This window comes from Oncorhynchus keta, chromosome 31 (genome assembly GCF_023373465.1).
Source record: "Oncorhynchus keta strain PuntledgeMale-10-30-2019 chromosome 31, Oket_V2, whole genome shotgun sequence".
Lineage (NCBI taxonomy): Eukaryota > Metazoa > Chordata > Actinopteri > Salmoniformes > Salmonidae > Oncorhynchus > Oncorhynchus keta.
The window spans coordinates 11,282,782-11,310,099 of NC_068451.1; the positions used below are offsets into that span (position 1 = coordinate 11,282,782).

At 45.4% G+C, this 27,318-nt stretch overlaps 1 protein-coding gene across 1 annotated transcript in view; it reads left to right on the forward strand.

Moving 5' to 3' along the window:
- Positions 1-27,318, forward strand: part of LOC118364047 (synaptic vesicle glycoprotein 2A-like) — a 54,169-nt gene that overhangs the window by 13,028 nt on the left and 13,823 nt on the right. The window contains exon 2 of the mRNA XM_052489558.1: positions 11,070-11,837. Within this exon, the coding sequence (XP_052345518.1) occupies positions 11,231-11,837 (607 nt within the window). The 5' untranslated portion in view covers positions 11,070-11,230. The remainder of the gene's footprint in view (positions 1-11,069; positions 11,838-27,318) is intronic.

Genomic DNA, 27,318 nt, shown 5'->3' on the forward strand with positions numbered 1-27,318 from the left:
GTATCTGTTTTCATTGACTTGTGACTTTTATTGATTGTCTCACACCTTATATTGCATGACATAAAGTTGGGCCTATGTCTCTAGTATTCTCTTTTAACATACATCGTTTTTCCAACTCATAAACTTTCTTGGGTGGATTAATAGCCCTGGTAGCATTAGCACTAAACTATCGCTTTAAGCCACGGCGACGTACCCTTCTGGCACAGAACTGTCTGTACTTGTTGTTGTCTTTAACTTCGGCATATATTCCTCCATTACTATTAGCACAATGGTTTTAGGGTGGAAATTGACAGTGTTGTATCACATTTAGCAAATGCTCCTTAGCATTAGCAATGATTTGATTGGAAATTGACCCACACAATTTCAGCTGTTGACTGTTGCCTAGCCCAGTGCTCGAGTCTAAATTTACTAGCTGTATTTTAGCCGTGGTAGGGCTTTTTAAGTTAAGCAAATACAGTAGCTTCAGCCAGAGCAAAAGGCTGTTCCGCTTTAGTGCACTGCCTCAGTTTTAACGTGCTAGCTAGCGTTATCTTAGCTTCAGGGTAGGTTATTTCCTGTTTCTCTCTGCTCTCTTTTATTGTGAGCAAGCTGCTGCTCTGTTCCGGTTTCGTGTGTGGTGTAGAGAGGAGCTCCACTGACCCCCTGGCATCCTCTCAGCTCACTAGAAGGAAATAGGTTTAAATAATTAAGTCTTTCATCACTGGCAAACGACAGCTAGGGTTTTGGTCCGGCTCCCTTTGGACACCTAATTTATTATCAATTTACACTTCATTGAAGATGCCAGGCCCAATAAGTGATGTGCTTTACTTTGGAATAACTCATTACATTGTTATCTTATCGCCTTTCTTGCTGTTTATCCCGTATATTAAGCCCTTTGTTGTTGCATATTTCCAAACGGATTTGCTGTCTTGTTGTGGCCAAATGTCTACATCATGACTCACAGATTAGTTCAAGTATTTTTAGTACTAACAGCCACATACTTGATGCAGCATAACTCTCAAGTAGAGAATGGTTTATTATTCCAGGCTAAAGAGTCTATCTGTACCTACTCATATCTATCAGTAGTGGGGATGGTTAAAGAGAAATCTGATGGTGATGGCTAGCTCATTGCATTTAGTAGTGAGTGGCTCCTGGTGTTGAAGTCGTGACCATGGAGACAAAGGACAGCCAGCCAACCGGCTGGTGTCTCCGAGAGGGATAGAAGATTTACTGAGGCGCTGTGTGTAGATCGAGATTTCTAGACCAAGAGCAGAGGGGGCGGTTTTATGTGCCCTGAAGATCTTGGATTGCTAAGAGATGATACAATATGCTTTTGGTTTTGGAGCAGCTCTTTTACAGAATAGTCTAGCTCAGTGGACCATTACAGTAAGGTACACCAGGATCTCTAGAATGGGGTAGGTGAGTAATAGCCCTCTTAAAGTATTAAAGATCAGGAGCAGAGGGTAGACCTTTAGGGAGTAAGGAGTAACTATATTTCAGTAGGTGGGGGAGGTTTAATACAGCTTTTACTCTTCTGTTTTAGTGTCACGTTTTCTTATCCAAACACAGAACTAAATATGTCCTCTAGGAGGGCCTCATTCATCTTCTCTGACGACACATGGAATATGTCCTCTGGTTGCTAAATTGAGATGTCTTACCAAAGCAGACAGCTCCCAACAGAGTCATTCTGTGTAAGGATCCTTGTAAACTATGGCCCATTAACCACTAATGATGTTAAGGCAGGAAACTCCTCCACCAATACAGGCAGGCACAAGGGACAACAGTTTGTTTTTGCATGGCGACATATTCTGATACATTGTCTGTCTGTTTCAAATTATATCATCTCTTCTTTGAAAATAATTCATATCAATATGGATTCATTGGATTCCCTCTCAGCCCACATTTCCAATCTCATTGCCAATGAATATACTGTTGTCAAAGTATGCAATGATTCAATGTATTCAATGTTGTTTTCTTAGAGAGGCTGCTGGCATACAAATCAGCATATAGAACTATTCTTGAGCTTCCTCCTCTTTACGCACTAACTCCATGTGTAATGCAACCACAAGGTTGTTCCCTTCCTGGGAAACCTGCTTGTTACAGCAAGCCTCATGTTTTATGCATACTGTATGTCTGCTCTTGTTCACCTGCCAAAGGTCCTACAGGAGGATTTCCATTTCATATTTACCTCCTTATGTTTTTCAAGTACTTCTGCCTTTTGGCTTTACCACAATTCATATTCCCACCTGCACATCAAGCTCCGTTCAGTAGGAATGGAAGATTGTCTCTCTTGTGCTTTCTCTGGTACAATGGACCCAGGTTTAAATGCAATGGCTTCAGGATTCCTGAGCCATACAGATGTAGGATCTTAATTTGAGCCAGTTTGCTACAGCAGGAAAGTAATCCTACAGCAACAGGAAATGTAAATTATTATGCGGATTATAATTAATTAATGGACATTCTTGTAGGGGTTGATACATTTTTTTTGTAAGGGCAAATCAAGTCTGAAATTTCAAAGTGGAAATTACAAACTTTAGAAGCTGTTTTAGAACTCAAATACACTACAAATTTGCATTTCATGCTGTGCAGGAAAATTCTCCGCAACAAAAGAGTGATCAGATTAAGATCCTACATCTGTAGCTAGCAGATAGGTTCTGACTCAGAGGCAAAGATTTCAAGGGCCAGTAGGGGCCATCTCACTCACTGCCATTTATATGGAAATCAGGTTTCTATGTACCACTCTGGTGGCACCTAATGCACACTTTACCGTGTGAAGTGGATGAAGCAAATCCACATACAACATTCTGGCCTATATTAGCCCAGCAGCGAACAAGGAGAGGACATGATATGTAGAGAATATTAACATGCAATTCAATGCAATCTAAATCATTTATCTTGACATGCAACCATGTTTCAGTGTCACAGTATCTGCTAATGGAAGCCTTTGTGACTTATTTTGTACGTAATGTTGCTGCTACCATCTCTTATGACCGAAAAGAGCTTCTGGACATCAGAACAGCGATTATTTACCTCGAATTGGATGAAGAATTTTGTTTTAATGAGTCGGACGGGATATGCTCCGAACATCCGAACAGGCCCTCATCCCCATCATTCGCAGGAGAGAAAAAAAATATATTTTGCGGAAAGAGATCGGGGTACCTTGTGAGGATCAAGCGACGGGTGGCTAATCTGCCTTTGACATCCGTACTGTTATCCAACGTTCAATCGCTGGAAAATAAATGGGATGAACTGAAAGCACGTATATCCTACCAACGGGACTTCAAAAACTGTAATATCTTATGTTTGACAGAGTCGTGGCTGAATGACGACATTAATAACATACCGCTGGCGGGTTATACACTCTATCGGCAGGACAGAACAGCAGCCTCTGGTAAGACATGGGGCGAATTCCTATGTATATTTGTAAACAACAGCTGGTGCACGATATCTAAGGAAGCCTCAAGGTTTTGCTTGCCTGAGGTAGAGTATCTCATGATAAGATGTAGACCACACTATCTACCTAGAGAGTTTTCATCTGTATTTGTCATAGCTGTCTATATACCACCACAGACCGATGCTGGCTCTAAACTCAATGAGCTGTATACTGCCATAAGAAAACAGGAAAACGCTCATCCAGAGGTGGCTCTCCTAGTGGCTGGATACTTTAATGCAGGGAAACTTAAATCAGTTTGACCTCGTTTCTATCAGCATGTTAAATGTGCAACCAGAGGGACCTTTACTCCTTTACCACCTTTACTCCACACACAGAGACACATACAAAGCTCTCCCTCGCCCTCCATTTGGCAAATCTGACCTTCATTTTATCCTCCTGATTTCTGCTTACAAGCAAATATTAAAGCAGGAAGCACTAGTGACTCTGTCTATTGAAAAGTGGTCAGATGAAGCAGATGCTAAACTAAAGGACTGTTTTGCTAGCACAGACTGGAATATGTTTGGGGATTCATCCGATGGTATTGAGGAGTACACCAATTCACTCACTCGCTTCATCAATAAGTTAATCGATGACGACGTCCCCACAGTGACTGTACGTACATACCCCAACCAGAAGCCATGGATTACAGGCAACATTCACACTGAGCTAAAGGGTAGAGCTGCAGCTTTCAAGGAGCGGGACTCTAACCCGGAAGCTTATTAGAAATCCCACTATGCTCTCCGACGAACCATCTAACAGGCAAAGCAATACAGGACTAAGATTGAATCGTACTACGCAGCCGATGTGAGTAAGACCTTTAAACAGGTCAACATTCACAAGGCCGCAGGGCTAGATGGATTACCAGCATGCGCTGACCAACTGGCAATTGTCTTCATGACATTTTCAACCTCTCCCTGTCTGAGTCTGTAGTACCAACATGTTTCAAGCAGACCACCATAGTCCCTGTGCCCAAGAACACTACGTTAACCTGTCAAATGACTACCCACCCGTAGCACTCACGTCTGTAGCCATGAAATGTTTTGAAAGGCTGGTCATGGCTCACACCAACAACATTATCCCAGAAACCCTAAACCCACTCCAATTTGCATACCGCACCAACAGATCCACAGATTATGAAATCTCTATTGCTCGGCACACTGCCCTTTCACACCTGGACAAAAGGAACACCTGTATGTGAGAATGCTATTCATTGACCACAGCTCAGAGTTCAACACCATCGTGCTCTCAAAGATCATCACTAAGCTAAGGACCCTAGGACTAAACACCTTCTTCTGCAACTGGATCCTGGACTTCCTGACGGGCCGACCCCTAGGTGGCAAGGGTAGGTAACATCAGCCACGCTGATCCTCCACCCAGCACAGCCAGAAAAGGACTGGCCACCCCTCATAGCCTGGTTCCTCTCTAGGTTTCTTCCTAGGTTTTGGCCTTTCTAGGGAGTTTTTCCTAGCCACCGTGCTTCTACACCTGCATTGCTTGCTGTTTGGGGTTTTAGGCTGGGTTTCTGTACAGCACTTTGATAAATCAGCTGATGTAAGAAGGGCTATATAAATAAATTTGATTTTGATTTGATCCTCAACACGGGGGCCCCTCAGGGGTGCGTGCTCAGTCTCCTCCTGTTCTCCCTGTTCACTCATGACTGCACGGCCAGACACGACTCCAACACCATCATTAAGTTTGCCGATGACACAACAGTGGTAGGCCTGATCACCGACAACGATGAGACAGCATATAGGGAGGAGATCAGAGACCTGACCGTGTAGTGCAAGGACAACAACCTCTCCCTCAATGTGATTAAGACGAAGGAGATGATTGTGGACTACAGGAAAAGGAGGACCAAGCACGCCCCCTTTCTCATCGACAGGGCTGTAGTGGAGCAGGTTGACAGCTTCAAGTTCCTTGGCGTCTACATCACCAACAAACTAACATGGTCCAAGCACACCAGACAGTCATGAAGAGGGCACGTCAAAACCTATTCCCCCTCAGATCTTCAAAAGGTTTTACAGCTGCACCATCAAGAGCATCCTGACGGGTTGCATCACTGCCTGGTATGGCAACTGTCCGTTTGGTAAGGCTGTAATAGTAGCCTGTTACACAGTTGACTTGGTAGTTACGTATGTGCCTTTTAGGTACCAGGTACTGAATCACAGCACCAGAGAGTACCCCTTGTCTAACAGGTACTAGCTGAAATACCACTGTAAAATAGTGTTAACAGATAAAAGGAGGGCCACTAACCAAAGAAGGGTGGGGACTGTTACAGTATTTCAGAGTGTGTGCATGGTCATTGGGTTCAGCTATGGTCTATGGATCCTCCCTGAGGCCTGTTCTCTTCTCCTGTTGTGTCTCCTCCTCTTCAAAGGGCCAGAGAATCCAATAGCACTAGGCAGCCACAGTGGGGACCAACACCACTCTATCAAGGGATTAGCTTCACACTGTCTCCTACACACCACCATTTCAGATGGGTGTTATTATCAAACTAACAGCATACAGTCACATTTCGGAGATAATCAAATTAGTATTCACTAAAGAAACATCACATTTTAAGGTTGTATAGTAGTCTGGGCTATATATTGTGCCGGGATTTCAATGAACAGTGTGCACACTTTCTCTCTAAAGACACTGTATAGTAATCTGACAATCTGACTGCATCTGTTTCCCTTGGCTGTATTGCTGTATTCCTCTGTGAGACAAATTAGACGGACCTGTGTGTGTTAATGGTGACAGAGGTGCAGGGAAAAGAGCAGACCACCCAGCTGCCAGATTTAGACTGGCCTTTTTTCTGTCGGCCTTGTTCTCCGGGTCAAGGTTTAACCTGCCTGCTATCTCTGGAGACTCTAGCAGGAGCAGAGAGACTTTGGGAGGTTAAACGGCACAGCCCAGTCAGGTTAGTGTTGCCGATAGGGCCACGAGGAGAGGAATACACAACAGAAAGAACAGAGTGAAGCTGAGAACCAATTATCCTTACCCACAAATAACAGAGAGAGAGAGAGAGAGCCGGGGGAGGGAGAGAGAGAAACAGAGATAGGGAAGGAGTGACAGAGAATGAGCGTGAGGAGAGGGTGAGAATGACAAGAGGGAAAGAGATGAAGGATGGAGAAAGGAGAGAGGAGGAAGACAGGGAAGGAGAAGGGTAATAGAGAAAGAGGCTGAGATGAGTGGAGAAAAAGGAAAAAATAGGGAAGGAAATGTGGATAAGGGGCCACACTAACTAGACACACACTAGACACTCACTAGACACTAACTAGACACACACTAGACACTCACTAGACACTAACTAGACACACACTAGACACTCACTAGACACTCACTAGACACTCACTAGACACACACTAGACACTCACTAGACACACACTAGACACTCACTAGACACTCACTAGACACTCACTAGACACTCACTAGACACTCACTAGACACTCACTAGACACTAACTAGACACACACTAGACACTCACTAGACACTAACTAGACACACACTAGACACTAACTAGACACACACTAGACACTCACTAGACACTAACTAGACACTCACTAGACACTCACTAGACACTCACTAGACACTAACTAGACACTCACTAGACACACACTAGACACTCACTAGACACTCACTAGACACACACTAGACACTCACTAGACACACACTAGACACTCACTAGACACACACTAGACACTCACTAGACACACACTAGACACTCACTAGACACTCACTAGACACACACTAGACACTCACTAGACACACACTAGACACTCACTAGACACTCACTAGACACACACTAGACACACACTAGACACACACTAGACACTCACTAGACACACACTAGACACACACTAGACACACACTAGACACTCACTAGACACACACTAGACACTCACTAGACACACACTAGACACTCACTAGACACTCACTAGACACACACTAGACACAAACTAGACACACACTAGACACTCACTAGACACTAACTAGACACAAACTAGACACTCACTAGACACTCACTAGACACACACTAGACACTAACTAGACATACACTAGACACTCACTAGACACTAACTAGACACACACTAGACACTCACTAGACACTCACTAGACACTCACTAGACACTAACTAGACACACACTAGACACTCACTAGACACTAACTAGACACACACTAGACACTCACTAGACACTAACTAGACACACACTAGACACTCACTAGACACTAACTAGACACACACTAGACACTCACTAGACACTAACTAGACACACACTAGACACTCACTAGACACTAACTAGACACTCACCAGACACTCACTAGACACTCACTAGACACACACTAGACACACACTAGACACACACTAGACACTCACCAGACACTCACTAGACCACACTCAGTAAACACTCACCTAACACATACTCGACCATACTAGACACTCACTAGACACACACTAGACACTCACTAGACACTAACTAGACACTCACTAGACACTCACTAGACACTCACCTGACACATACTAGACACACACAGACACTCACTAGACACACAATGGACACACACTAGACACTCACTAGACACTCACTAGACACTCACTAGACACTCACTAGACACATACCAGACCACACTAGATACTCACTAGACACACACTAGACACTCACTAGACACACACTAGACACTCACTAGACACTCACTAGACACTCACTAGACACACACTAGACACACACTAGACACTCACTAGACACTCACTAGACACACACTAGACACACACTAGACACTCACTAGACACTCACTAGACACTCACTAGACACACACTAGACACACACTAGACACACACTAGACACTCACTAGACACTCACTAGACACTCACTAGACACTCACTAGACACACACTAGACACTCACTAGACACTCACTAGACACACACTAGACACTCAATAGACACACACTAGACACACACTAGACACACACTAGACACACACTAGACATACACTAGACATACACTAGACACTCACTAGACACACAGTAGACACTAACTAGACACACACTAGACACTCACTAGACACTCACTAGACACACACTAGACACTAACTAGACACACACTAGACACTCACTAGACACTAACTAGACACACACTAGACACTCACTAGACACTAACTAGACACACACTAGACACTCACTAGACACTCACTAGACACACACTAGACACTCACTAGACACTAACTAGACACACACTAGACACTCACTAGACACTCACTAGACACACACTAGACACTAACTAGACACACACTAGACACTCACTAGACACTAACTAGACACACACTAGACACTCACTAGACACTCACTAGACACACACTAGACACTCAATAGACACACACTAGACACACACTAGACACACACTAGACACTCACCAGACACTCACTAGACCACACTCACTAGACACTCACCTGACACACACTAGACACTCACTAGACACTCACTAGACACACACTAGACACTCACTAGACACTCACTAGACACTCACTAGACACTCACCTGACACATACTAGACACACACCAGACACTCACTAGACACACACTGGACACACACTAGACACACACTAGACACTCACTAGACACACACTAGACACTCACTAGACACTCACTAGACACTCACTAGACACATACCAGACCACACTAGATACTCACTAGACACACACTAGACACTCACTAGACACTCACTAGACACTCACTAGACACACACTAGACACTCAATAGACACACACTAGACACACACTAGACACACACTAGACACTCACTAGACACTCACTAGACACTCACTAGACACACACTAGACACTCACTAGACACTCACTAGACACACACTAGACACTCACTAGACACTCACTAGACACACACTAGACACTCAATAGACACACACTAGACACACACTAGACACACACTAGACACACACTAGACACTCACTAGACACTCACTAGACACACACTAGACACTCACTAGACACTCACTAGACACACACTAGACACTCAATAGACACACACTAGACACTCACTAGACACTAACTAGACCACACTCACTAGACACTCACTAGACACACACTAGACACTCACTAGACACTCACTAGACACTCACCTGACACATACTAGACCATACTAGACACACACCAGACACTCACTAGACACACACTAGACACTCACTAGACACTCACTAGACACTCACTAGACACACACTAGACACACACTAGACACTCACTAGACACTCACTAGACACTCACTAGACACATACTAGGCACACACTAGACACTCACTAGACACTCACTAGACACATACTAGACCACACAAGACCATACTAGACACACACTAGACACTCACCTGACACATACTAGACCACACAAGACCATACTAGACACACTCTCGACACTCACTAGACACTCACTAGACACTCACTAGACACATACTAGACACTCACTAGACACACACTAGACACTCACTAGACACTCACTAGACACTCACTAGACACATACTAGACCACACTAGACACTCACTCGACACTCACTAGACACTCATTAGACACTCACTAGACACATACTAGACACTCACTAGACACTCACTAGACACTCACCTGACACACACTAGACACTCATTAGACACTCACTAGACACTCACTAGACACATACCAGACCACACTAGATACTCACTAGACACACACTAGACACTCGCTAGACACTCACTAGACACATACTAGACCACACTAGACCACACGAGACATACTAAGAAAACATTATTGCCAAGCCACATCAGTTCACTGAATTCCACAAGATGATTTTTTAGTGATATCGCTGAAGGACTCTAAGCTATCTCCCAAAAGAAACTGGTCGTGTTACCTAATTGCCTACTGTAGCTCATCGTATTAATGCATTCATCTGCTAGACATATAGGCTTATATCACCCCATTCTCCAGATTGTCGGACAGGAAGTAATAATGTCTCTTTATAGACTTCCTGGGAACAAATGTAATTGCAGTGCTCCTAACTGGGCCGTCAGTGTAGCAGTATGTTCCCTTGAAGGTTTGATTCAAGCCGAGAGCCATTGGAAATGCCATGCTGTGACCTGTGGATGGGCTGGGAGAGACCTATGAGATAACTGGGGCTCAATCAATGTAGGCCACTGAGTTTGAACAAGAGCTCTTATGTCGTTTTCTACTTAAAGCTGTCATGTCCACTTATGAAGGACATTACATTGGGTCTGATAAGGTGGGCTGAGAATAATGAATACAGGTATTGAGAACCTCCATGTGGTTACTGACTTCACTTGAGTTTGGCTTTCTGTGGCATGTGCAGTACAGGAGGCAGGACGGATCATAATAATTGCTGGAATGGAGTGAATGGAATGGTATCAAACAGGTGTTTGATGTGTTCGATATCATTCCATTTATCCGTTCAAGCCATTACTATGAGCTCATCCTCCCAATTAAGGTGCCACCGGCCAGCTGTCATGTACAGACGCAGGTGTATACTCTTGTGAAAATTGGAACAGGATGGAAACACCATCGTTTGTATTTCTTGATTGGAAGTTGGAGTGAGAATGAGTGAGAACTGTGATGGACAGTTGATGCTGCGTAGTTTCTTTACACTGTTGGAGGTGCCGTTCTAACAGAATCCTCTCTTTCATTCCAGGTCTCAATTTGGAGGAAAATATTCTGGCTGTAGCTGATAGAAGAGCTGTCCGTGGCGCTGAATTCCAGATCCACAGAGATCCCCAGTTCACACCCATGCTCTTGTGTCACTCCTGATATCTCCCATTCCTAGCAGCAACCAACCTCACCGCCAGAGCCAAGATGGACGACGGCTATGGACGAGACGGACGGCAGGACTTCATCCGCGGCGCCAAAGACATCGCCAAGGTGGTGAAGAAGCAGGCGGGCAAGAAGGTGGGCCGCAGCGTGGACAAAATGGCCGACGAGTACACAAAGCGCTCGTACAAGCGCTTCGAGGAAGAGGACGACGATGACGACTACCCCGTGCAGCAGAGCCAAGATGGCGACGGCTACTACCGCAACGACAGCCGGGCCAACGACGACGAGGGCGGCCACAGCGACTCCACGGAAGGTCACGACGAAGACGATGAGATCTACGAGGGCGAGTATCAGGGAATCCCCCGGGCAGAGTCCGGAAAAACGGTACCGGTGGACGGGATTGCCCCCCAAGCTCAGATCAGGGACCTGGCCCAGTTCGAGGCAGAGAGGAGGAAGGATCAGGAGGAGTTGGCCCAGCAGTACGAGACCATCCTGCAGGAGTGTGGCCATGGGAAGTTCCAGTGGACGCTGTACTTTGTGCTGGGGCTGGCGCTGATGGCGGACGGTGTGGAGATCTTCGTGGTGGGCTTTGTGCTGCCCAGCGCAGAGAAGGACATGTGTCTGTCAGAGGAAAGCAAGGGCATGTTGGGTAAGATGGTTCTAATGGCCAGCCTGCTGTCGATTATTCTAAATGTATTACACTCTCTCTATTCCGGTTCCCTTATCTGTCTTTCCCTCCTTGTTTATTCGATCTGTATTCTTCTCACTCTATTTAGTCCTCTCACTCTCTTTTTCCCTCTCACTCTATTTAGTCCTCTCACTCTCTTTTTCCCTCTCACTCTATTTAGTCCTCTCACTCTCTTTAGCCCTCTCACTCTATTTAGTCCTCTCACTCTCTTTTTCCCTCTCACTCTATTTAGTCCTCTCACTCCATTTAGCCCTCTCACTCTATTTAGCTATCTCTCTCTATTTAGTCCTCTCACTCTATTTAGCCCTCTCACTCTATTTAGCTATCTCTCTCTATTTAGTCATCTCACTCTATTTAGCCCTCTCACTCCATTTAGCCCTCTCAATCTATTTAGCCCTCTCACTCTCTTTAGCCCTCTCACTCTATTTTGCCCTCTCACTCTCTATATGCCTCTCACTCTTTTTAGTCCTCTCACTCTATTTAGCCTTCTCACTCTCTCTTGCCCTCTCACTCTCTTGAGCCCCTTTACTCTCTTCTTTCCCTCTCACTCTCTTTAGCACTCTCACTCTCTTTAGTTCTCTCACTCTCTTTTGTCCTCTCACTTTATTTAGCCCTCTCACTTTATTTAGCCCTCTCACTCTCTTTAGCCCTCTCACTCTCTTTAGTCCTCTCGCTCTCTTTTCCCCTCTCACTCTCTTTAGCCCTCTCACTCTCTTTAGCCCTCTCACTCTCTTTAGTACTCTCGCTCTCTTTAGTTCTCTCACTCTCTTTTGTCCTCTCGCTTTATTTAGCCCTCTCACTCTCTTTAGCCCTCTCACTCTCTTTAGCCCTCTCACTCTCTTTAGTCCTCCCGCTCTCTTTTCCCCTCTCACTCTCTTTAGCCCTCTCACTCTCTTTAGTCCTCTCGCTCTCTTTAGCCCTCTCACTCTCTTTAGCCCTCTCACTCTCTTTAGTCCTCTCGCTCTCTTTTCCCCTCACTCTCTTTAGCCCTCTCACTCTCTTTAGTCCTCCCGCTCTCTTTTCCCCTCTCACTCTTTTTAGCCCTCTCACTCTCTTTAGTCCTCTCGCTCTCTTTAGCCCTCTCACTCTCTTTAGCCCTCTCACTCTCTTTAGTCCTCTCGCTCTCTTTTCCCATCTCACTCTCTTTAGCCCTCTCGCTCTCTTTTCCCCTCTCACTCTCTTCAGCTCTCTCACTCTATTTAGTCCTCTCACTCTCTTTAGCCCTCTCACTCTATTCAGTCCTCTCACTCTCTTTTCCCTCTCACTCTATTTAGCCATCTCACTCTCTTTTTCCCTCTCACTCTATTTAGTCCTCTCACTCTATTTAGTCCTCTCACTCTATTTAGCCCTCACACTTCATTTAGTCCTCTCACTCTCTTTAGCACTCTCACTCTATTTATCCCTCTCACTCTCTTTAGCCCTCTCACTCTATTTTTCCCTCTCACTCTCTTTAGCCCTCTCACTCTATTTTTCCCTCTCACTCTCTATAGGCCTCTCACTCTATTTAGTCCTCTCACTCTATTTAGTCATCTCACTCTCTCTTGGCCTCTCACTCTCTTTAGCCCCTTCACTCTCTTTTTTCCCTCTCACTCTCTTTAGCACTCTCACTCTCTTTAGTTCTCTTACTCGCTTTAGTTCTCTCACTCTCTTTTGTCCTCTCACTTTATTTAGCCCTCTCACTCTCTTTTTCGATCTCACTCTTTTTAGTTCTCTCACTTTATTTAGTCCTCTCACTCTATTTAGCCTTCTCACTCTCTCTTGCCCTCTCACTCTCTTAAGCACTCTCACTCTCTTTAGTTCTCTCACTCTCTTTTGTCCTCTCACTCTATTTAGTCCTCTCACTCTATTTAGCCTTCTCCCTCTATTTAGCCCTCTCACTCTCTTTAGCTATCTCTCTCTATTTAGTCCTCTCGCTCTCTTTTTCCCTCTCGCTCTCTTTTCCCCTCTCGCTCTATGTAGCACTCTCACTCTATTTAGCACTCTCACTCTATTTAGCTATCTCACCCTATTGAGTCCTCTCGCTCTCTTTAGTACTCTCGCTCTCTTTAGTCCTCTCACTCTCTTTAGTCCTCTCGCTCTCTTTAGTCCTCTCACTCTCTTTAGTCCTCTCGCTCTCTTTAGTCCTCTCACTCTCTTTAGTCCTCTCGCTCTCTTTAGTCCTCTCGCTCTCTTTAGTCCTCTCGCTCTCTTTAGTCCTCTCGCGCTCTTTTCCCCTCTCACTCTCTTTAGCCCTCTCACTCTCTTTAGCCCTCTCATGCTCTTACCCCTCTCATTCTCTTTAGTCCTCTCACTCTATTTAGCACTCTACCTCTATTTAGCTATCTCACTCTATTTCGTCCTCTCGCTCTCTTTAGCCCTCTCGCTCTCTTCTGCCCTCTCGCTCTCTTCTGCCCTCTCACTCTCTTTAGCCCTCTCACTCTCTTTAGCCCTCTCAATCTATTTAGCCCTCTCGCTCTCTTTAGCCCTCTCACTCTCTTTAGCCATCTCACTCTCTTTAGCCCTCTCGCTCTCTTTAGCCCTCTCGCTCTCTTCTGCCCTCTCGCTCTCTTCTGCCCTCTCACTCTCTTTAGCCCTCTCACTCTCTTTAGCCCTCTCAATCTATTTAGCCCTCTCGCTCTCTTTAGCCCTCTCACTCTCTTTAGCCATCTCACTCTCTTTAGCCCTCTCAATCTATTTTGCCCTCTCGCTCTCTTTAGTCCTCACACTCTCTTTAGCCTTCTCACTCTCTCTCGCCCTCTCACTCTCTTCACCCCTCTCACTCTATTTAGACCTCTCACTCTCTTTAGCACTCTCACTCTCTTTTGTCCTCTCACTCTATTTTCCCTCTCACTCTCTATAGCCCCCTCACTCTCTTTAGTTCTCTCACTCTCTTTAGTTCTCTCACTCTCTTTTGTCCCCTCACTTTATTTAGCCCTCTCACTCTATTTAGCCCTCTCACTCTCTTTTTCACTCTCACTCTATTTAGCCCTCTCACTCTACTTTTCCCTCTCACTCTCTTTAGCTATCTCTCTCTATTTAGTCCTCTCGCTCTCTTTTTCCCTCTCACTCTCTTTTCCCCTCTCGCTCTCTTTAGCCCTCTCGCTCTCTTTTGCCCTATCACTCTCTTTAGCCCTCTCACTCTCTTTAGCCCTCTCAATCTATTTAGCCCTCTCACTCTATTAAGAACTCTCACTCTATTTAGCACTCTCACTCTATTTAGCTATCGCACTCTATTTAGTCCTCTCGCTCTCTTTTCGCCCTCTCGCTCTCTTTTGCCCTCTCGCTCTCTTTTGCCCTCTCACTCTCTTTTGCCCTCTCACTCTCTTTAGCCCTCTCACTCTCTTTAGCCATCTCACTCTCTTTAGCCCTCTCAATCTATTTAGCCCTCTCGCTCTCTTTTGCCCTCTCACTCTCTTTAGCCCTCTCACTCTCTTTAGCCCTCTCACTCTCTTTAGCCCTCTCAATCTATTTAGCCCCCTCTCGCTCTCTTTAGCCCTCTCACTCTTTTTAGCCCTCTCGCTCTATGTAGCCCTCTCAATCTATTTAGCCCCCTCTCGCTCTCTTTCGCCCTCTCACTCGCTTTAGCCATCTCACTCTCTATAGTCCTCCCACTCTATTTCCCCTCTCACTCTCTATAGTCCTCTCACTCTCTTTCGTCCTCTCACTCTCTTTAGTCCTCTCACTCTATTTAGCCCTCTCACTCTATTTAGCCTTCTCACTCTCTTTAGCCTTCTCACTCTCTTTTTGCCCTCTCACTCTTTTTTAGCCCCTCACTCTCTTCTTGCCCTCTCTCACTCTCTTTAACCCTCTCACTCCCTTTAGTTCTCTCACTCTCTTTTGTCCTCTCACTTTATTTAGCCCTCTCACTCTATTTAGCCCTCTCACTCTCTTTTTTTTCCTCTCACTCTATTTAGCCCTCTCACTCTTTAGCCTTCCCTCTCACTCTCTTTAGCTATCTCTCTCTATTTAGTCCTCTCCTCTCTTTTTCCCTCTCACTCTCTTTTCCCCCTCTCCCTCTCTTTTTAGCCCTCTCACTCTCTTTTGCCCTATCACTCTCTTTAGCCCTCTCACTCTCTTTAGCCCTCTCAATCTATTTAGCCCTCTCACTATATTAAGCACTCTCACTCTATTTAGCACTCTCACTCTCACTCTCTTTAGCTATCGCACTCTATTTAGTCCTCTCGCTCTCTTTTGCCCTCTCGCTCTCTTTTTTTGCCCTCTCGCTCTCTTTTCGCCCTCTCTTCTTTTCCCTTCTCTCTCTTTTTGCCCTCTCACTCTCTTTAGCCCTCTCACTCTCTTTAGCCATCTCACTCTCTTTAGCCCTCTCAATCTATTTAGCCCTCTCTCTCTCTTTAGCCCTCTCACTCTCTTTAGCCCTCTCACTCTCTTTAGCCCTCTCACTCTTTTTAGCCCTCTCGCTCTATGTAGCCCTCTCAATCTATTTAGCCCCCTCTCGCTCTCTTTCGCCCTCTCACTCGCTTTAGCCATCTCACTCTCTATAGTCCTCCCACTCTATTTCCCCTCTCACTCTCTATAGTCCTCTCACTCTCTTTCGTCCTCTCACTCTCTTTAGTCCTCTCACTCTATTTAGCCCTCTCACTCTATTTAGCCTTCTCACTCTCTTTAGCCTTCTCACTCTCTCTTTTGCCCTCTCACTCTCTTTAGCCCCTTCACTCTCTTCTTGCCCTCTCACTCTCTTTAACCCTCTCACTCCCTTTAGTTCTCTCACTCTCTTTAGTTCTCTCACTCTCTTTTGTCCTCTCACTTTATTTAGTCATTTTATGTCATATTTATTCCTCTCATTCTCTTTAGCCCCTCACAATCTTTAGCCCCTTAACTCTATTTAGCCCTCTCACTCTCTTTTTCGCTCTCACTCTATTTAGCCCTCTCACTCTACTTAGCCCTCTCACTCTATTTAGCACTCTCACTCTCTTTAGCTATCTCTCTCTATTTAGTCCTCTCGCTCTCTTTTTCCCTCTCGCTCTCTTCTCCCCTCTCGCTCTATTTAGTCCTCTCACTCTATTTAGCACTCTCACTCTATTTAGCACTCTCACTCTATTTAGCTATCTCACTCTATTTAGTCCTCTCACTCTCTTTAGCCCTCTCGCTCTCTTTTTGCCCTCTCGCTCTCTTTTTTTCCCCACTCACCCTCTCTTTTAACCCTCTCAATCTATTTAGTCCTCTCGCTCTCTTTTTCCCTCTCGCTCTCTTTTCCCCTCTCGCTCTATTTAGTCCTCTCACTCTATTTAGCACTCTCACTCTCTTTAACCCTCTCACTCTATTTAGTTCTCTCACTCTCTTTAGTTCTCTCACTCTCTTTTGTCCTCTCACTTTATTTAGTCATTTCACTCTATTTATTCCTCTCGCTCTCTTTAGCCCTCTCGCTCTCTTTTGCCCTCTCGCTCTCTTTTCCCTTCTCGCTCTCTTTAGCCCTCTCACTCTCTTTAGCCCTCTCACTCTCTTTAGCCCTCTCACTCTATTTAGCTATCTCACTCTATTTCGTCCTCTCGCTCTATTTAGCCCTCTCTCTCTTTTCCCTCACTCTATTTAGCACTCTCTTTTTAGCCCTCACTCTCCCTCTCTCTTTAGCCCTCTCAATCTATTTCGCCTCTCGCTCTCTTTAGCCCTCTCACTCTCTTTGCCCTCTCACTCTCTTTAGCCCTCTCACTCTCTTTAGCCCTCTCACTCTATTTTGCACTCTCACTCTATTTAGCACTCTCACTCTATTTCGCTATCTCACTCTATTTAGTCCTCCCGCTCTATTTAGCCCTCTCACTCTCTTTAGCCCTCTCACTCTATTTTGCCCTCTCACTCTCTATATGCCTCTAACTCTTTTTAGTCCTCTCACTCTATTTAGCCTTCTCACTCTCTCTTGCCCTCTCACTCTCTTGAGCCCCTTTACTCTCTTCTTTCCCTCTCACTCTCTTTAGCCATCTCACTCTCTATAGTCCTCTCACTCTATTTCCCCTCTCACTCTCTATAGTCCTCTCACTCTCTTTCGTCCTCTCACTGTCTTTAGTCCTCTCACTCTATTTAGCCCTCTCACTCTATTTAGCCTTCTCACTCTCTTTAGCCTTCTCACTCTCTCTTTTGCCCTCTCACTCTCTTTAGCCCCTTCACTCTCTTCTTGCCCTCTCACTCTCTTTAACCCTCTCACTCCCTTTAGTTCTCTCACTCTCTTTAGTTCTCTCACTCTCTTTTGTCCTTTCACTTTATTTAGTCATTTTATGTCATATTTATTCCTCTCATTCTCTTTAGCCCCTCACAATCTTTAGCCCCTTAACTCTATTTAGCCCTCTCACTCTCTTTTTCGCTCTCACTCTATTTAGCCCTCTCACTCTACTTAGCCCTCTCACTCTCTTTAGCTATCTCTCTCTATTTAGTCCTCTCGCTCTCTTTTTCCCTCTCGCTCTCTTCTCCCCTCTCGCTCTATTTAGTCCTCTCACTCTATTTAGCACTCTCACTCTATTTAGCACTCTCACTCTATTTAGCTATCTCACTCTATTTAGTCCTCTCACTCTCTTTAGCCCTCTCGCTCTCTTTTGCCCTCTCGCTCTCTTTTCCCCTCTCACTCTCTTTAACCCTCTCAATCTATTTAGTCCTCTCGCTCTCTTTTTCCCTCTCGCTCTCTTTTCCCCTCTCGCTCTATTTAGTCCTCTCACTCTATTTAGCACTCTCACTCTCTTTAACCCTCTCACTCTCTTTAGTTCTCTCACTCTCTTTAGTTTTCTCACTCTCTTTTGTCCTCTCACTTTATTTAGTCATTTCACTCTATTTATTCCTCTCGCTCTCTTTAGCCCTCTCGCTCTCTTTTGCCCTCTCGCTCTCTTTTCCCTTCTCGCTCTCTTTAGCCCTCTCACTCTCTTTAGCCCTCTCACTCTCTTTAGCCCTCTCACTCTATTTAGCTATCTCACTCTATTTCGTCCTCTCGCTCTATTTAGCCCTCTCACTCTCTTTTCCCGTCTCACTCTCTTTTCCCCTCTCACTCTCTTTAGCCCTCTCAATCTATTTCGCCCTCTCGCTCTCTTTAGCCCTCTCACTCTCTTTGCCCTCTCACTCTCTTTAGCCCTCTCACTCTCTTTAGCCCTCTCACTCTATTTTGCACTCTCACTCTATTTAGCACTCTCACTCTATTTTGCTATCTCACTCTATTTAGTCCTCCCGCTCTATTTAGCCCTCTCACTCTCTTTTCCCATCTCACTCTCTTTAGCCCTCTCAATCTATTTAGCCCCCTCGCTCTCTTTAGCCCTCTCACTCTCTTTAGCCCTCTCAATCTATTTAGCCCTCTCGCTCTCTTTAGCCCTCTCACTCTCTTTAGCCCTCTCACTCTCTTTAGCCCTCTCACTCTCTTTAGCCCTCTCACTCTATTTAGCACTCTCACTCTATTTAGCACTCTCACTCTATTTAGCTATCTCACTCTATTTTGCCCTCTCGCTCTCTTTTGCCCTCTCGCTCTCTTTTCCCCTCTCACTCTCTTTCGCCCTCTCAATCTATTTAGCCCTCTCACTCTCTTTTGCCCTCTTACTCTCTTTTCCCCTCTCGCTCTCTTTTGCCCTCTCGCTCTCTTTTGCCCTCTCGCTCTCTTTCGTCCTCTCGCTCTCTTTTGCCCTCTCACTCTCTTTAGCCCTCTCACTCTCTTTAGCCATCTCACTCTCTTTAGCCCTCTCAATCTATTTAGCCCTCTCGCTCTCTTTTGCCCTCTCACTCTATTTCCCCTCTCACTCTCTATAGTCCTCTCACTCTATTTCCCCTCTCACTCTCTATAGTCCTCTCACTCTCTTTCGTCCTCTCACTCTCTTTAGTCCTCTCACTCTATTTAGCCCTCTCACTCTATTTAGCCCTCTCACTCTTTTTAGCCCTCTCGCTCTATGTAGCCCTCTCGCTCTCTTTTGCCCTCTCACTCTCTTTAGCCCCTTCACTCTCTTCTTGCCCTCTCACTCTCTTTAACCCTCTCACTCTCTTTAGTTCTCTCACTCTCTTTAGTTCTCTCACTCTCTTTTGTCCTCTCACTTTATTTAGTCATTTCACTCTATTTATTCCTCTCGCTCTCTTTAGCCCTCTCACTCTCTTTAGCCCTCTCACTCTCTTTAGCCCTCTCACTCTCTTTAGCCCTCTCACTCTATTTAGCACTCTCACTCTATTTAGCACTCTCACTCTATTTAGCTATCTCACTCTATTTTGCCCTCTCGCTCTCTTTTGCCCTCTCGCTCTCTTTTCCCCTCTCACTCTCTTTCGCCCTCTCAATCTATTTAGCCCTCTCACTCTCTTTTGCCCTCTTACTCTCTTTTCCCCTCTCGCTCTCTTTTGCCCTCTCGCTCTCTTTTGCCCTCTCGCTCTCTTTCGCCCTCTCGCTCTCTTTTGCCCTCTCACTCTCTTTAGCCCTCTCACTCTCTTTAGCCATCTCACTCTCTTTAGCCCTCTCAATCTATTTAGCCCTCTCGCTCTCTTTTGCCCTCTCACTCTATTTCCCCTCTCACTCTCTATAGTCCTCTCACTCTATTTCCCCTCTCACTCTCTATAGTCCTCTCACTCTCTTTCGTCCTCTCACTCTCTTTAGTCCTCTCACTCTATTTAGCCCTCTCACTCTATTTAGCCCTCTCACTCTTTTTAGCCCTCTCGCTCTATGTAGCCCTCTCGCTCTCTTTTGCCCTCTCACTCTCTTTAGCCCCTTCACTCTCTTCTTGCCCTCTCACTCTCTTTAACCCTCTCACTCTCTTTAGTTCTCTCACTCTCTTTAGTTCTCTCACTCTCTTTTGTCCTCTCACTTTATTTAGTCATTTCACTCTATTTATTCCTCTCATTCTCTTTAGCCCCTCACAATCTTTAGCCCCTTAACTCTCTTTAGCCCTCTCACTCTCTTTATCAGTTTTTGACTGCATCTCTCTATTCCCTACAATAGCAAGCTTGAGTTCATAGAGGAAGCCTATTCAAGGGATTCTTCGGGATTTTGGCAATGAGGCATGCATGCTAGTAGATACCCATAGACTTCCAGTCATTGCACTAATGCTAGTTAGCATTGGTTCAAGAAACTACCTCTATCGCCCTTCATACTGGGCTCCCTAGTGGCGCAGCGGTCTTAGGCACTGCATCTCAGTGCAAGAGTAACTACAGTCCCTGGTTCGATTCCAGGCTGTATCACATCCGGTCGGGATTGGGATTCCCATAGAGCGGCGCACAATTGGCCCAACGTCGTCCGGGTTTGCCTGGGGTAGGCCGTCATTGTAAATAAGAATTTGTTCTTAACTGCCTTGCCTAGTTAAATAAAGGTTTAAAAAAAGTTTAATACTGGACACTGAGACATAAAAATGGTATCCAGAAATTCATCTGGCACTGGGAAAGTACAGTCATGGCCAAAAATGTTGACTGACACAAATATTGATTTTCACAAAGTCTGCTGCCTCAGTTTGTATGAGGGCAATTTGCATATACTCCATAATGTTATGAAGAGTGATCAGATGAATTGCAATTAATTGCAAAGTCCCTCTTTGCCATGCAAATGAACTGAATCCCCCCAAAACATTTCCACTGCATTTCAGCCCTGCCACAAAAGGACCAGCTGACATCATGTCAGTGATTCTCTCGTTAACACAGGTGTGAGTGTTGATGAGGACAAGGCTGGAGATCACTCTGTCATGCTGATTGAGTTCATGGTTACCTGCAAGGAAAAACATGCCGTCATCATTGGTTTGCACAAAAAGGGCTTCTCAGGCAAGGATATTGCTGCCAGTAAGATTGCACCTATATCAACCATTTATCGGATCATCAAGAACTTCAAGGAGAGCGGTTACATTGTTGTGAAGAAGGCTACAGGATGCCCAAGAAGGTCCAGCAAGTGCCAGGACCGTCTCCTGAAGTTGATTCAGCTGCGGGATTGGGGCACCATCAGTACAGAGCTTGCTCAGGAATGGCAGCAGGCAGGTGTGAGTGCATCTGCACGCACAGTGAGGCAAAGACTTTTGTAGGATGGCCTGGTGTCAAGAACGGCAGCAAAGAAGCCACTTCTCTCCAGGAAAAACATCAGGGACAGACTGATATTCTGCAAAATGTACAGGGATTGGACTGCTGAGGACTGGCTTAAAGTAATTTTCTCTGATGAATCCCCTTTCCGATTTTTTGGGTCATCCAGAAAAAAGCTTGTCCGGAGAAGACAAGGTGAGCGCTACCATCAGTCCTGTGTCATGCCAACAGTAAAGCATCCTGAGACCATTCATGTGTGGGGTTGCTTCTCAGCCAAGGGAGTGGGCTCACTCACAATTTTGCATAAGAACACAGCCATGAATAAATAATGGTACCAACAGATCCTCAGAGAGCAACTTCTCCCAACCATCCAGGAACAGTTTGGTGACGAACAATGCCTTTTCCAGCATGATGGAGCACCTTGCCATAAGGAAAAAGTGATAACTAAGTGGCTCGGGGAACAAAACATCGATATTTTGGGTCCATGGCCAGGAAAATCCCCAGACCTTAATCTTATTGAGAATTTGTGGTCAATCCTCAAGAGGCGGGTGGACAAACAAAACCCCACAAATTCTGACAAACACCAAGCATTGATTATGCAAGAATGGGCTGCCATCAGTCAGGATGTGGCCCAGAAGTTAATTGACAGCATGCCAGGGCGGAATGCAGAGGTCTTGAAAAGAAGGGTCAACACTGCAAATATTGACTCTTTGCATCAACTTCATGTAACTGTCAATTAAAGCCTTTGACACTTGTAATTATGCATTGTAATTATAATTCAGTGTTCCATCTGACAAAAATATCGAAAGACACTGAAGCAAACTTTGTGGAATTTAATATTTGTGTCATTCTCAAAACTTTTGGCCAACGACTGTAGATAAAGAGCCTCATTGCCAAAATCCACAAGTATCCCTTTAATATAAAATGTTCCCCATACTCTTATTATTTTAACACACTTTATATGGGTTTACAGTATCTCAAGGCCTTTAGGATTCACTGCCCATGAAACTACTGAACGCCCCCTTTAATTCTCAAACGGTCTCTGAAATCCAAGCCAAATCCTATACATGCTTTGGTTCAGGTGTTTTGTAGCATAATATACTGCACACTGGAGACCATAGCATAGGCTCATTAAGATAATGGTGTGTGCTGTGCGAAGTTACTCATGTGACCATTTCCCTTCCTGGTGGGGGACAATGTCCAGTCAGATTCCATGCCTAACACGCCATCTCTCTTTGGCCATTCAGCAAGGACACAATGAACGAGGGCTATGGTCATAACACATTCAACTCATTCTCCGTTTTACTGGCATGCTGTGTTGTGCATGTTTTTATCGATTCATTTTGTTTGTCTTGTTGTTTTTTGTTTGATGTGGGGAGTGAGGTCAGCGTATTGAATGGGGTGTTAAAAGGGGTATCATGTTTTTATCGATTCATTTTGTTTGTCTTGTTGTTTTTTGTTTGATGTGGGGAGTGAGGTCAGCGTATTGAATGGGGTGTTAAAAGGGGTATCATGTTTTTATCGATTCATTTTGTTTGTCTTGTTGTTTTTTGTTTGATGTGGGGAGTGAGGTCAGCGTATTGAATGGGGTGTTAAAAGGGGTATCATGTTTTTATCGATTCATTTTGTTTGTCTTGTTGTTTTTTGTTTGATGTGGGGAGTGAGGTCAGCGTATTGAATGGGGTGTTAAAAGGGCTATCATGTTTTTTATAGCGCAGCAGGATTGAGAATGGATTCAAAACAATCTCTCTCCATCACCATTACGTTCTCCTCTCTTGTTGTTCGGCCAAAAGTCACACTGGTCCATATTGATTATTTTGTCAATGGCAGTTTTCATATTTAGATTTAATTCAGTGTCTGATCATCCACATCACACTGACATAGAGATGACTCATTTGACATCCAGTCATGCATGTGTGGGTTGTTTTCTAGTCTACAAACGGTATGTGTGCATGCTTTCGTATGTAATGGGTGTGTAAGTATGGACTCCCAGCAGTGACACTCTCCCACATGTGCTCTGGCAGGCGTATATGCTTGTGTTTGTGTCTGTGTGAACGGCATGTGTGTGGACTCTCTCTTTCTCTCGATCTCTCGATCTCTCTTTCTCTCTCTCTCTCTCTCTGTCTCTCTGTCTCTTTGTCCCTCACTGGGTCTCTGTACGTGCTGTGTTGGGGGAGCCGGTATGGAAACAAGGCCCTTGGTCTCTCCCCTGTTACACAACATGTCTGACTCAGGCTGAAGTGCGTCTCTCATGTATGCCACTGTGCCTCCCATGGGTCCTAGTGTCCTCGCTGTTCCCTCCTCCCTGCCTGCCATTGTATTAGTAGGCAGAATAGACCGCTGTTAGTGTTGTCAGAGAGCCAGTCTCTTCAACCTGATGCACTCTGGCGGAACCACACAGTGTGTGTGCGTGTGTGCGTGCGTGTGTGTGTGTGCGTGCGTGTGTGTGTGTGCATGCATGCGTGTGTGTGTGTGTGTGTGTGTGTGTGTGTGCGTGCGTGTGTGCGCGCGTGTGTGTGTGTGCATGCATGCGTGTGTGTGTGTGTTTATGCGTGCGTGCGTGCGTGCGTGTGTGTGTGTCTGTGCGTGCGTGCGTGCGTGCGTGCGTGCGTGTGCGTGCGTGCGTGCGTGCGTGAGTGCGTGCGTGCGTGCGTGCGTGTGCGTGCGTGTGTGCGCGTGCGTGCGTGCGTGCGTGTGTGTGTGCGTGCGTGCGTGCGTGTGTGTGTGTGTGCGTGCGTGTGTGTGCGTGCGTGTGTGTGTGTGCATGCATGCGTGTGTGTGTGTGTGTGTTTATGCGTGCGTGCGTGTGTGTGTGTGTGTGCGTGCGTGCGTGCGTGCGTGTGTGTGTGTGTGCGTGCGTGCGTGCGTGTGTGTGCATGCGTGCGTGTGTGTGTGTGTGTGTGATAATGACCGTAATATATTCCCACCTGCTGCACCCATCCAGCAGCAGTAAGCATCCACATTAGTCAAAGAGGTGAATTTGGAAATTGTGACACTGTGCTTGGAACATCATTTTTTTTTCATGAAAGATAGAAAGGTACATAGCTACAGATGCATTGTTACATTTCTCTGTACAGAACGCAAATGGAGAATCTTTGGTTGCCATTTTCCGGTAGTACTGTCTGCCGCTCAGCAAGAGATTTCTGGGGAACTGCTGGAGATGTTGCTGTAAGATTTCACTGTCAGACAGATTTAACACAGTTGAGCAGATACACTTCATTTCTACTGCCACCAATATCAAGACTCATTGTGTCTTGTTGACAGTGTGGTTATATTCAAACCGTTAGTCGTGGTGCCTTTTCTCTTTACCGTGTTCATGTTTTCAAGGTGGATGTTAACATAGCCATAACCTTGGGGAAATTCCCACTGTCCCCTTTGCTCTTTTCATTGTGTGCTTGTTTCTTGTTTTCAGATCAGCTGGTAGCCCTGAGGGTAGAGAGAACCTTTCTCTCCCGGTGTCTCCTTGGCCTTTAGATTAACTTGGCACAAACTGCTTAGTATATCAACGGAAGGGTGGGAGAGATGGAAGGAGGGAGAGAGGGAAGGGTGGGAGAGATGGAAGGAGGGAGAGAGGGATGATTAAAAAAGGACTGGACCGTGACCGCAGAGCAGAGCTGTGTCTGTTTTACTCAGCAAAGCAAGGAGGAACATAGTTAGCATTTAAGGGACTGTGAAGACAGTGTGTTAGTATAATAGCAATGGAAGATGTATGGCTTTTTAGCAAAGGTAGAGTCATGTTAGCATTTAGTGATGCATGATGTATGTAGTCGTGTATTTGAAAACGATCTTAGCATTGGTAGTATTATATTAGCATTTAGGATATTTTGTGAGTGAACAGAATGTCCTATGTTTAGTGTTTTTAGCAAAGTCGCAACATCGGCATTTTAACAATGTACAGCAGAGTAGGACATGTTTTAGCTTTTGCAAGGAAACATTAACACCATGATAGATTTACTGCTTTTTTACGAGGGGACAGAATTTGTGAGAGCAGTAGTATTTTGACTGTAATGGGGATGGTCAACTAAATCAACTGGCACAATGCTCTCTACTCTATGAAGGATCCTCTGCCCCTGGCTCACTCAAAAAAAGCCCTGTGCGCTCTCACAGAAAGGGGAAATGGCTATTAATAGCGCCCCCTTAACCCCACTTCAAACGCACGCGCACACGCACACACACACACACACACACACACACACACACACACACACACACACACACACGCACACACACACACACTCCTCCATAGCCCTGAAGCCTCACTGAGCTCTGTCACCGCACTGCAGCTCACAGATTGTGTGTACTCCCTCCTCTCATCACTCTCTCTCTTCTCCTCCTCTCCTCTCCCCTCCCCACATCCTATTTTCTCTTTTGAATCATGTGGAGCTCAGCTGTCTGGAAGGCTCCTCCTCTTTCTCTCTCTCTCTCTCTCTCTCTCTCTCTCTCTCTCTCTCTCTCTCTCTCTCTCTCTCTCTCTCTCTCTCTCTCTCTAACTGCCTCCCCTGTGAATCTCCGCTACTGTTTCCATGGGCCTCTTGGGTACAGTAAACAGATTCAACTTTGGTTAGCAACAGCACTCAGGGTTGGCAGAATTATAACAGACCACCATTGGATGCAAGCCGGCACGACATAATTAATATCGTAATAAACTCACTCAATTACGCTTGAATGAAAAATAAACATCAGCTATGTTTATGAGTACTACAGTAGGCTACTGTAAGGTTCATCATGGGATCCGTAGCCAATATGCCAGAATTTGTAGAATGCCTAATATGAAATATGGAAGGGGTATGTATCATGGCAGAATTCACAAGCCATTTGTGAATACCTCCTCAACTATAGCATGTTGTTTGTGAGTGTGGATGTTTTATACAGTTGCCATCAGGAACCATTTATTTTAAAATTGCAAATAATTTATTTTGTCAGATCTTCTATTTCAGACCTTGGATTGGCGTTTTAATATTCTCCCACTGTATTACTAATAAAAGGCCTGTAGATGTATATTTCAGGCCATGTCAGACTGACTCAATTCACCAGGAACAATCTCTCACAACATTAAAAGATAAAGCATTTATCACACCCTATGTGATTTCCTCTGTGGCTGGGCTATTGCATTCCGGCCAGTCCCTGGGATGTGCTGCTGACTGTGGCTGCAATAGCCTTGGTGGCGAACTTAACGACAGAAATACAGATATAGAGATTGAGGCTGCGTCCCTTATGGCACCCTATTCCGTATTTAGTTATACAGGAAGTAGGGTACCATTTGGGAAGCAAATGGTGAGTGCTAGGGTAGATTGAGGATCAGCACCACGGACAGCTCCCCCAGCTCTGCTCCCCCTATAGGCCAGGGAAGAGAGGGAGAGAGGCACAGCCACACAGGCCACACTGGCTGCCACTGCTACTGCATTGCGGCGATGGCTTTCAAGCTATCACCATCACCAGACCCCTCCTGCCGCTCAGGCCTATTGTTAAGGCAGGGGACACACGACGGCGTTGACAGCTGCCTCTC